General features: G+C 35.4%; 1 protein-coding gene and 1 long non-coding RNA gene across 2 annotated transcripts; both read right to left on the bottom strand.

Annotated features, from left to right (window-relative positions):
* Positions 1 to 1,500: 1,500 nt before the first annotated feature.
* On the bottom strand, positions 1,501 to 2,286 carry LOC117622855. The gene is made up of 3 exons (XR_004585041.1): positions 2,162 to 2,286; positions 1,944 to 2,030; positions 1,501 to 1,772 (listed from the first exon to the last, which is right to left on the bottom strand). It is a non-coding gene; the product is annotated as an uncharacterized LOC117622855 (long non-coding RNA).
* Positions 2,287 to 10,562: 8,276 nt separating this feature from the next.
* Positions 10,563 to 12,099, bottom strand: LOC117621758 (mediator of RNA polymerase II transcription subunit 7b-like). Its single transcript, XM_034352310.1, has 5 exons — positions 12,061 to 12,099; positions 11,930 to 11,999; positions 11,331 to 11,497; positions 11,174 to 11,247; positions 10,563 to 10,747 (listed from the first exon to the last, which is right to left on the bottom strand). The coding sequence occupies exons 1-5, from the start codon at positions 12,097 to 12,099 to the stop codon at positions 10,666 to 10,668; spliced, it is 432 nt and encodes a 143-aa protein (XP_034208201.1). The 3' UTR covers positions 10,563 to 10,665.
* Between the last annotated feature and the right edge of the window lie 40 nt (positions 12,100 to 12,139).

The raw sequence follows: 12,139 nt of genomic DNA, 5'->3' as shown, positions 1-12,139 counted from the left end.
TTGCAGATTATAATGGCAAAACCAGCATGTGGCCCTAGTAAGAGAGATAAGCCTATAGGGATGGATGAGGACTAATTTTGTGTGTGACAATTGACTATCTTTGCTTGTATTGTTCTATGTTAGGGATCTTTTGTTCCATTTTAGTAACAATTTTGTTTAGGAGAAAAAGAAACATATTGCAGTTCATGCTTTGTAAATGCCACTCTTCTGTTACGATGGACACGTGGTATGCCCTTGTTGGGTAGGTTTGGATTGAAACCATGGTCGAGTGCTTGAGCCATGTTTGGTGAGAAGCTTGAATGGATTTTCTTTTCTGTTGTATTTGGCCCTTGTCTTTTCAAGCATGCCAAAAATCATCCTAGATTTGTAATATGTGGTTTGTGCCCAATTAATTTACTGTGGATCTTGCATTTTTGTACCCAATATTTGATAGCTGCCTTCTTTTGAACGAAGATTCATTGAGGGAGAGAATTACTTTCCTTTTGAATATGAATCGATGTGCAACTCAAACTATCATTTCAAAGGTCAACATCAATTCATGCTAATATAAGGATGGATAACAATTGTCGTGTCCATGAGATTTGAATTCAGGATTACTTTTCAACGAAGTGGAGACTCTGTTATTAGACCAAATGGCCATTGACATACGATATAATAGCAATATTAGGCCAATACATGTACACTATAGAGGCAATATTAAAGGAATATAACCACAATACGATAGCAATAGTATTACAATATCACCTATAAAAATATAATTATTGTCCACTTATTGCTAATTTTTCACATGTTCAGAAATTTTGTTCTCTCTTAGCTCACTCAGCTCTCTCTGGCACATCTCTCTCTCTTCGGTATCTGTCTATCGCAGCTCTCTCTCTCTCTCTCTCTCTCTCTCTCTCTCTCTCTCTCTCTCTCTCTCTCTCTCTAGTGCAACTCTCTCTTTGCTCTCTTTCTGTAGCGCAGCTCTCTCTCTGTCTCTCTCTAGCTTCGTTCTGCCTCTTTCTCCCCTTATTCGCTCTCTGTCGTTTTATTCATACCTTCCTTTTTTTGTAAATTATTTTTTAGTTGTTATTATTTTTTAAAATAATTTCTTACAATGTCTTACGATGCAATTATGATGCACCTGACTGCCTGTTTTTGAAAGGCACGTTGTTTCTTTCTCCTCCTCGTCTTCTTTTTGAATGAAGTATGGCCCAAACCGTAAACCCATTGATGAGCCGTAGTCAATATACATACACTAGAGAGGCAATATTAGGGCAATATAATGGCAATACGATAGCAATAGCATTACAATATACAAGCAATAGCATTACAATATACATGCAATACGATGGCAATATGCATACAATATGTATACAATACACAGGCAATATTAGTACAATACACAGGCAATAGGACAGCAATATTAAGTCAATCTACATACAATACACACACATCCATTACAGACTACAATTTAGACATGGAAAATAAATCGCCACCGAACCCTAACAATACTATCCCAAGAAGCAAAAATTATTTCTTTCATAAAACTTGACAATTCAATTGTTATTACATAGTCAACCAATCTTTGCTCTATTACATACATACTTCCTACCTATAATTATAAATAATGGAGAGCTCACAAATTCTACTAATTTTGATCTTAACTTCATCAATTTGTTCTTCGTTGTATGAGTTAGCTCTCCCTTCTTGCACATTTTCCAAGTTGTTCTGTTCTCCTCCCGTGTAGCAATATCAGCAACAACAGGTTATCTACAGATCTGAAATCATAACTGCAGATGATTCTCAATTAACAAAGAGGAAAACCATTTTCTTTTATAACTTTGGTTCTGAAATATATAACAAAATGCAAAGACCTTTGCTTCTGAAAAGGAGCAAAAGTTTGTCAACCAATTCATAGTAAAAACGAAGAAACTAGTGAACCTAACCAGAGAAATGCTAACCTGCAAAACCAACTCCAATACTTTAACCACATCATTAATACTTGAGATTTTCTTCTCATGGATTATGATTAGAGGATTTTCCAATTCCTATCAGCACATACACAAGTTTGAAGATAATCATCATCAAGCAAAAAGGGACTTGAGGTGCTGCTAACTTTAACAAGCAGCCCTCTAACAGTTTCAAGACATAGTTATCACTGAGTCAAACTAAAACTTACACATTTCTGATTGTTCTGGTTGGTGATGAAATAAGGGGATATGTAGCCCCTGTCTAGCTTCATTCCCTCAACAACCTCCAACTCATTGTCCAATGTTTTCCCATCTTGCAGAAATTAACATAGTGTGAAGCTTACATGTTTTGGGTATCATTTGGGAATAAAAAACTAAAATAAAATTATTTGCCCTCCAATATATTTCTGTAAAAATTTCATAAGACCCATACATACCTCACTTTAAAACAACAATAAAAAGAAGCTGATATCATCCAGATTTCAGCCCTTGCAATACGGTAAGGAGTTTGCAACCGTTCTTTTGAGTTATAAAGGAGTTTGTGTTATGAGTACACATGTGCATGCATCACGAAAAAGTTTAAAAGTATAAAATTAAATAAATAAATAAAAAAATAGTCAGCTAATTCATAAAGCCTCGACTTTTTATTTTATTTTTTTTAAAACTGTATGTAGTTTAGCATTTTTTTCTGCTTTGGCCTCAAAGATGCAATCAGGGATTCAAAGATGTAGTTCATACCAAATTTGGTTCATCAGGTTCAAGTAGAAGACCTAGATCTGAAACTCTTACACTAGGCAACACTTTACCCTGAGAATGATTTATATTCACTTCGTACCTTGTCGGGGTTATATTGCATGGGTTGCTTGCCTGCATGCAATATAACCCCAAATATCAAATGTAGTTATAAGGCATAGATACAAATTATATAAAACAGGTCACTATTGAATGACATCATTCAAGACATCAGTGAAGCCTTACGTGTAAAGTTTTCCGCCTTATGTGTGCCCACAGTTAGAACAAGCAAGCCAGGAGCATATGACAAAACTAAACTTATACGTATCAAGTCTAAAAGAACAAATAATGTACAATAAGTAGGACCCTTTTTGCCAAAACAAAGCATATTGGATCCATATCAGCAAAGCAATAAGAATTGTCCAATTTGGAAATCTCCAACTCAATCACCAATGTCATAAATCAATATTAATAACAATTTCACTAATCAAGCACAATCTTGGATACTGCACTTCTGTTTCCCTGACTGGAACATGAGCAGAAAGCTTCTATTATGATCTACAGTAGCATCGGTGTCCTAGAATTCAATCCACGTTATTTGTTTTGAGCCTAAAAACAGATTATTCTTCATTTTGAAAATGCACAAACTTAACAAGAGTCCGAGACTTCCAATTTACTAGTCACAGAAGACTTCCAATCTCACTCTCCTTCTCCCCTTCCCCCTCTCTCCTCTCGGAGCAAGACCAGAACGTAAAATCCAAACAGCCTATCCCACTCCTCTAGTACCTAAAACTAACCACGTATATCTTAATCCAATTCCAAACCAATCTGAAGGGGAAGCATAAATGATGGCTTCATCTACCAGACTTTATAAAATAAAATAAAATGGGGTTGATTGAAAAGGCAAGCTTCCAACTGTTGCTTTCATTGCACAAGAAGTTCCTTAGAAGTCATGCTCCCACTAAACACTCAAATTAAATAGGGCAAAACAATTTTCCCATGCTATAACATACTCATTGTTTTTAGCTACAAAAGAACTATTCCTTTGTTAATAATAAGAAGCAAAATATTTCAGGCGTAGTTTGGGAGGAACTTAATTGAGCTTATATTGGCCTAACTATCCAACTTTATCTATTTATTTATTCTAGTATCTTAAACGAAAATTACTCAAGCCATTGTTATAGGTTTTGCTCAACCTGCATAATGAACATAATAAAAACCAGGGAGCACAAACTAGCATACAGAGTGAATAAAAATAAAATTTGAGAACAGAACTGTTACCATCTACCAGGATGCCCCACATAAACCACTAAACTGATAAGACCTCCAGGCACCACGATCCTTTTTGCAACTTCCAATGCCTTGTTCAGTATTGTTTCTGACTCTGATAATTGTTTTGTCACCCCCAGGAAGATAGCCAAGATTGAAAGCGACAAGCCTAATCACCCACGAAATCAAACCTTTCAGGAAGCAAGTTTTCTACTAAGAAAAATAATGCAGTAACACGTTCGATAATATTTCCATACAATATGAACATGATATTAAGTATAATAAACATTAGTCGAATATTCAATAACTTTCCTGGTTAATATACAGAACACATTCCGACTTCAATAAAGAGCCAAAAGTTATTGAAGCAAACAATATGAATACCGATAAGTTTATGATTATACAAATCGAACATAAAACAGACGTACAAAAAGCATTTGCATTAATCTTGGCCATTAGAAGAAATTTAATAGCCTTGAGTTTCTTTCTTATTTTAGCTCTGCGCACGTTTCTCATAAATCAAATGCCAATTGCATTAAGATTTTAAACACAGAACCATAAGATAGGAACATCAAGAAACTTGGGTTATAGTGAGTACCTAACAGATGTATCTTTTGGGAAAAAAAAAAATACTAAAGCAGGTAATTTTTTATTTATTTGCAATTTACCTCAAATGCAGGGCAATGAAATGCATGCTTTTCATCCTCATTCTGTCAACCAACGTTTTCCCCATTTCATTAATAAGGTCATTAAACTTTAAGGCATGATAATTTGCTCTACACCTAAGTTTTTATAAATTTGAATCCAATTTATTTGAAAGCCTGTAATCAAACTTTGTGAGCTGAACAGCCTGTACATTAGAAAGCATAACAAACAACTGTAAATTCTATATATCCCAAAAAGGCACTCATTCAAGCACTGGAAATTTTTCTTCCTCGGTTATATGCACCAGCATATGATAATTAACAAATTCTTTACAAAAATGTGGTAGGTTCTCTTGAAAGACACTTACAATATTTTTATTAAGAACAGGCACTAAACGATTCTGGTAGCATTTTGCATTGCCCTTCCTTGGGACACGCATGCTATATGGACTCATTGGTATTCCTCCCTTTGTTGGAAGCAGTTTAATGATTTCAACATCTTTTGATAGAGATGATATAAACCAGTCTACATCAAAGATTTCATCAAAGTTGCTGCACCAAATACCCGAATAAGAATATTAATCCACAGACAGTTTTGCTTACATGGACCTTCACAGTAGTTTTGTATCTGTGATATGGTGAAAATGACCTGGAATCCTTCCAAAATAATTTCTGGCCCAGCTTGAGAACAAGAAGAGTAGCATTCAAGATATAAGCTACAACAAGAGCATCAGTTATCTGTAACAGAATCAAGAAAGAAGCACACGATGCTGAATCAGCAGAAAAAACATGCATGATTACAAACCAGTCTTATCACTCATGGAATGAAAAAGTTACAAAGTCCTATCAACAAGTCCTATACAGGATCTACTTATAATCAGATGCCTAAACGAAATAACAAATCAAAATTAGACTAATAAAGAAGCCATTTGGAATCTGAATGCATAACCACAATGTACTTTAAGCCTTAAATGAAGATATTAGAAAGATAATTTAGGCCTCAAATGGAAGAAAACTAAGATGGGCGTCTACTGGATTAATATGCATCTACAGCTCAATCAAGAAACTCACCCCTCTTCTTTGCTGGTTTAAGCCTCCACTAATAGCAGTCAACAAATATGTTTTCACATCAGCAGCTGCAACATTTAGGGCATTGGTTTTGTAAATCAAAAGCCTCAGATAAGTTAACCAAAATCATAACAGAATTGATTCAATTACGACGTCATTACTGCAACCATGGAGAAAAAAAGCATAAATAAAGTTGATTACTTTACTTGCAAAGTTATCGGCGGCACGCTACCATGGAAGAAATCCGATTTCCTTGTACATCTATCTCGTTACATTGTTTCTTCAATCTATCAAACTGGGGAACCAGCACTGGCGGAGATGGAAGAAGAAAGAGGAGGAGGAGGAGGAGGGAGGAGGGAGGAGGAAGGAGATGGTCTGGAGTTTAAGTACGGCACCATGAGAATGAGCTGTGATACGCCGTCGTTTCGGAGTGATGAATGAAGGTGACCGAGTGTGCCTGTTGCCAGATGGGTGAGGGTTAGATGAACAGTACCTCGTGGATGTCAACGGTGGAGTTAAGCTTGGATGAACAGCCACCGCTGAGGGAGAAAGACGATTGCGTCGGAGAGAGAGAGCTCAGCCACAGAGACAGACGGGCTGAAGAGCGAGACAGAGCCAAGAGAGTTGAGAGAGAACCCAATTTCTGAAAATGTGATATGGGTGCAATCCGTTTACAATAAAGATGTATTTATAAGTGATAGTTTTAAAAATTTGGGAAATAGCTCTAAATGCCACTATTTTTATAATTTTAACTGAAAATACCACCTCTCCCCAAAAATTTTGCAACTATCACCTATAAATATATATTTATTGTCCACTTATTGCACACATATCACTTTTGCTAAAATTTTGTTCTCTCTTTGTCGCTCAGCTCTCTCTGTCTCTATTGCTCAGGTCTCACTCTCTGTTCGATCAGCTCTCACACTTTCTTCTCTCTTTTACTGTCGCGGGAAGCTCTAGGGGCTCTCTCTCTCTCTCTCTCTCTCTCTCTCTCTCTCTTTGTGAAGCAGTGGTCTTCCTCTTCCATCGTTCACCTGCAAAAGGTACTGTTCATCATCAATTTGAATTGGTTTATGGGTTTCTCTGAAGTTGGTTTAGGGTTTATGGGTTTCTATGAAATTGGTTTAGGGGTTTCTTTGAAATTGGTTTAGGGTTTAGGAGTATCTCTGAAATTGGATTAGGGGTTTCTCTGAAATTGGTTTAGGGTTTAGGGGTTTGTCTGAAATTGGTTTAGGGTTGAGGGGTTCCTTTGAAATGGTCTGATTCTGATGATTCCGTATTTGAAACATTGAATGGGTTTATTCTTTGGGGATTGATTCTTGCGTTTGATTTGGAATTCTGTTATTTTGCTGTTGTTTTGTTGTTGTTATTGATGTTTTAGTGCTGTTTTTTGCTATCGTATTGCCAATTTAGTGGTTGTGTATTGGCATTTTAGTGCTGTTGTATTGCTAGTTTATTATGATTTTATTCTCGTTTCATTATGGTTTTAATGGTTTTTGTGATTTTTGCAATTGAAGTCTGTGTTTCCTGTTGTTTTTTTTTTTCCATCCAAAGAAGGAAAATTGTATGTGTCATTTATAGGTGTTGCTAAAAAATTATGGGTGAGGTTTCTTTCTAGGTTCAATTCAAATAAACAAGTGCATATGTGGTGCAACAGGGTCTTAAATTTTGTTAGATGTTTACTAGTCCACTTATGTGAAAATATTTACTTTGTAAGATGGTGCAGAGTTTCAAATCTAAACGAAATCAATTCCATTCATATTTAAGGTTGGAATGTATATTTTTTTTATTCACTAGGTAGATGTGTTCGATGGACTGGTATTATTGCATGACATGACAAACCTTGCAAATCCTCACTTTGACTGTCATCATATGGTGGTTTTCTAGTACAGAGTTCTTCGACAGAGCAGTGACTCTGCTGCTCTCATTATGAAGTACTTTTTGCCCGTGATCTAGCCTGGTTACTTCTTCGTCATGTTTTGTGGCTCAGAAGGAATTGTTTTAACATCACTCTGTTTTTGGGTGTCATTTGAGCATGGTTCGAATGGGTCATGAGGAGACTTGTTTTTGTAGCTTGTTGATACTGCTCTTTGACTGATCATGTCATGGGTGCATGAATAGGGATAGAATTCAAGGCATGGAAGGAAAGAAATTTGAGGAAGAGGAGGGTTAGGGATTAATGTATTTCTTCTTCTTAAGGACTAAGGTGGCTAACGATGAATGAAGAAATTCTACCTCAGCCCATGAACCTATATGTTGTTTGTTCAATTTACCCATTAAATGCTTCTGTGATTGAAGAAATAGATTTGCCCATCCTGGTTTCATTTAATTTCCAGCTCCTTTGTTTATTGCATATGTATCATGTAATTAATTATTCCTTTAGCTACAAAGTTCTATTTGATGAGACATCCACTTGTTGGGACATCCACTTGTTATGCATTATTTGTCAGCGAAGTCTAGTACTATGGTGATAATGGCTGAAGAGGTTCATAATTTTATATATTGAAATGCAAGGCTTAGAATAGTGGATGTGAGATTTTATATTCTCAACAATTTGACTAATGTTTTAACAATTTTGCTGATGTTGTTTTCTCTTTATTTATTCTAAAAATATGGGGTTTCAGAAAATATCTTACGATTCTTGTAGGCACTTAATAGGATGCTGCAGTTTAATAATACTAAAGCTCATAAGAGAAAGCAAATCAAGTCAATGTTTTCTTTGTATCCATGAATTAGATTACTAAATGTTGCTGTAAGTTATTGTGTTCAGTTTAATTATCCTTTTGTTTTTTTTTTACATGTAGTATTTTATTTTATTTTTCACAGAGTTTGTTTATCATTCCATTCTTGAGATGTTTTATGCGTACTTGCAGGCTTGAGAATTTTTCCCATGTTTGGAGGTCAAAACAACTTGTGTAGTCAACCATGCATAATTTCAGAGTTGAAGCTGATGGTGTCTTTTGAGCCAATGGATTTTCCTAGATATCAGAAGTGCAATGGCAAATTAATGAATTGATCTAGACAAAGAAAGACCTGAAGTGATACACATCGACCATTTTCTGTGAGCTGATTCAATAAATAGAAATTGTCTGGTGCTTTTTGTCTTAAGAATGGTGGTTTAACTTTGCCTTGTTTGCTTTTGGTCTGTAACATTATTTCTCATTGGCTGTTCTTGGAAATATTTTTTCTTTCTTTCCTTGTGTATCCCTTAGAACTTGCCTTTTGCCTTATGGAATTGTGGATGTTTATTTGTATGTAGTAATGGTGGATTTGTGTGCAGTGAGAATTTCTAATTTCAAGTCATGTGGTTGACTTTTGCATATATGAAGAATTATTTGTTATTCATACATTGATCGAATTCTTTGAGTTTGCATACAGTCAAGTATTATACATAAACTTTGTGGAATTTTTAAAAACCTTTGGTTTGGGGAAAAGATTACATGTCAATTTCATAACTGTAAAGTATAGAGATGGTTACCAAATATCATGTTGAGTACTGTGACCCCTAAGTATAGAGATGGTTACCAAATATCATGTTCAGCGCTGTGACCCGTGCAAAGTTAAAATGCATAAATTAGTTTACTAGTTGTTCTTTATCGTTTTGAAGATTCATTACTTGTTCTCAAAATTAGTTATCCCTATTAGATCACATAATGTTTGAACTAATGGTCATCACCTCAATCCTGCCTTTGCTTGCTAGGAGAAGCTCTGCTGTTTACTTTTTTTTTTGTCAAAAGGTTTAATGGAAAGCTATCTATCCATTCCAAATTAAATTCATGTGTTCTTTGTTTTCCTTACAGGAAAATGGAGGTCAAACAATGGACATATGTCAAAAAAAAAAAACAGAGGAAGTGCATAATTTGTTTCTGCCTAAAACGCAATAAACTGGTGATAGGTTGGTGATACACTAGTGATAGAGAGGCGATAAAAGGGTGCTAGAAATTGCTGTTTCTGTTTATTTTGGGCTTCTTCTTTTGTTTCATTTCATTTACTTAGCTTTAATAGTTGGATGATTACGAGATGAATTTGTGTGAATTAATAATACAACAAGTACATATATGAAGAAGATTAAGATGAAGAACATATCGTATCACCAAACATAATCAAACCACCAAATGTAATCATCCTTTTCTTCAACCCATCACGAAACATTTGCATATTTATTCATACCTTCCTTTTTGTGTACATTATTTTTAAAAATAATTTCTTACAATGTCTTACGGTGCAATTATTATGCATCTGATTGCCTGTTTTTGAAAGGCACGTTGTTTCGTTCTCGTCCTCGTCTTCTTTTTGAATGAAGTAGGGCCTAAACTGTAAACCCATTGATAAGCCGTACTCAATATACATACAATATAATGGCAATATGTGGCCAATATACATGCACTAGAGAGGCAATATTAGAGTTATATAACAGCAATACAACAGCAATAGTAGCACAATATACATGCAATAGGGTGGCAATATGCATGCAATATCTGTGCAATACAAAGGCAATATTAGTACAATACACATGCAATAGGGTAACTGACATGCTCTTTTGGAGGGGGTACATCCGACATCTTTAAGTATCAGTGGGGACATCTGACATCTTTAAGTACATCCGACATCCATTACAGACTACAATTTAAAGAGCCTATTGCTCTGCATTTCAAATGAGGCAAATATATAGGTTTGATTTTTGTTTAACCCCAAAACCTCCCTAGGCTACAGCCCACTGTAGCCTTTGTCCTAGTTCCGCTAGTGTATTCTAGGGTTCTTGTAATGATCTATTGACTTTGTCGAAACTATGTTTTCTTCTTTGCCAATCGGTAAATAAGAATTTCATAGCAGCAGAGCAAGAGAGAACACTATCATGCACGCTATCAAATTGCTTTTACTCTGATGACAATGACAATTGAACCTATAATTTTTCTAATACATGAAGCATGATGAAGGTATTGAGATGCAACTCTCCAAGAGGCTTCAATCGGTGGCAGAACGAACATGAGCACACGCCCTTACTTTAGCACAAAAGATGCGTCGGTGTCCTCCAACGTTCCAATAGACTCCTTGAGAAGTCTTCGTGCTTCTTCTCTCCTCCTAAACAAGAAAGTGAAGCAAATAGTCACAAGCAATTATGTAACATCCAATCCACATGGCAGATTGATTACACAGTCACAATACCAGTAGATTTAAGGAATTTATATGCATCTTCGAACTCTTACACTGACCATGCACACACTGCAGTTTACTTTTAACCTCATAATTCAAGGTTGAAAGAAACTAAAAATCAACATTTCGATGCCTCACATACAAGAACAGGGGAGTTTTCTACAACAACTTCTACAATGCACCAAAAGAATAGCCTAGTATATTCAAGTACTTTTACTCTAAATAAAATGCTATATAAGCGATTCATTTCAATGATCGAAGGACAAAGAAATTTTCTTTCAACTGTTTTGGAAAACAAAGCAAAACATTTCAGCCTCAGACCACAAATATTTCCAGTAATTGTTGAAAGCATACCTCTTTATATCATCCACAGCTTGTTTACGACGTTGTATCTGAAGTTCTAGAATGTGAATTAACGTTGCCCTAGCCTGTTTGATAAAATACATTACAAAATAAAGTACCTCAAAACACAAACCAATACAGTGCATTCTAAGACCCAAAACTATCTTACTTGATGGGGACGCAATGAGTTGAGAAGATGATGCAAGTTCTTGAAGATAAGAGATATATCTTCCACTCTCCTCGCGTATTGTGATGGTCTCTCTACAAGAATATCAGCCAGCTCCAAAATGTGCAGCTGCAATTCTCTGTTAAGTGACCTCAGTTCCTTCTTAAAATCTAAGAAGGATCACAATTTTTGTCAGAGAAGCATAAAACATTTTAGAGGCGAAAAACAAACACATGCATATGCACAATATATATATATATATAGACACTAGAATAAACAGACATACACGCATGTGCATAGGCAGTTCTTATTTGTTTCTTGTTAGTTATTATCAATAAAATCATGCTCTGCAAACCAGATGATACATACCCCCTAACACTCTTCTCCTTTCTAGAGAGGACATTTGTATTGCACTAAAGAAGGCTCATTAAGGGATCATATTTTAGTCGTAATGTCGGATTTATCATGCATGACAACATTTTCTAGTATGGATTGGATATACGCCATAGCCTAGAAAACTATGGCAATCAATCAGAAATTTCAAGAGCAGTAATTTCACATGACAATACAAATAATTAAAACTAGAACGGAGGGAGGCATACCAATGTTTGGGCCTTTTGGATACAGTTGATGCACTCCCTGATCTTCCAAGCTCGGAAGAATGTCATCAGTCTATATAAAATAAGATAAAACTAATTAAGAAGAGATTACAAGGAAAACAAAGAAATCATACATTGATAACATCAACACAGTAGATTATAGAATTACACATATTTTCCAAACTCAACATTCAAAGCCAACAACTTTAAAGG

The sequence above is a fragment of the Prunus dulcis genome, chromosome 3 (assembly GCF_902201215.1).
Source record: "Prunus dulcis chromosome 3, ALMONDv2, whole genome shotgun sequence".
Classification (NCBI taxonomy): domain Eukaryota; kingdom Viridiplantae; phylum Streptophyta; class Magnoliopsida; order Rosales; family Rosaceae; genus Prunus; species Prunus dulcis.
Note: the sequence above shows the minus strand (reverse complement) of the source record. Positions and strands in the feature narration are given on the sequence as shown.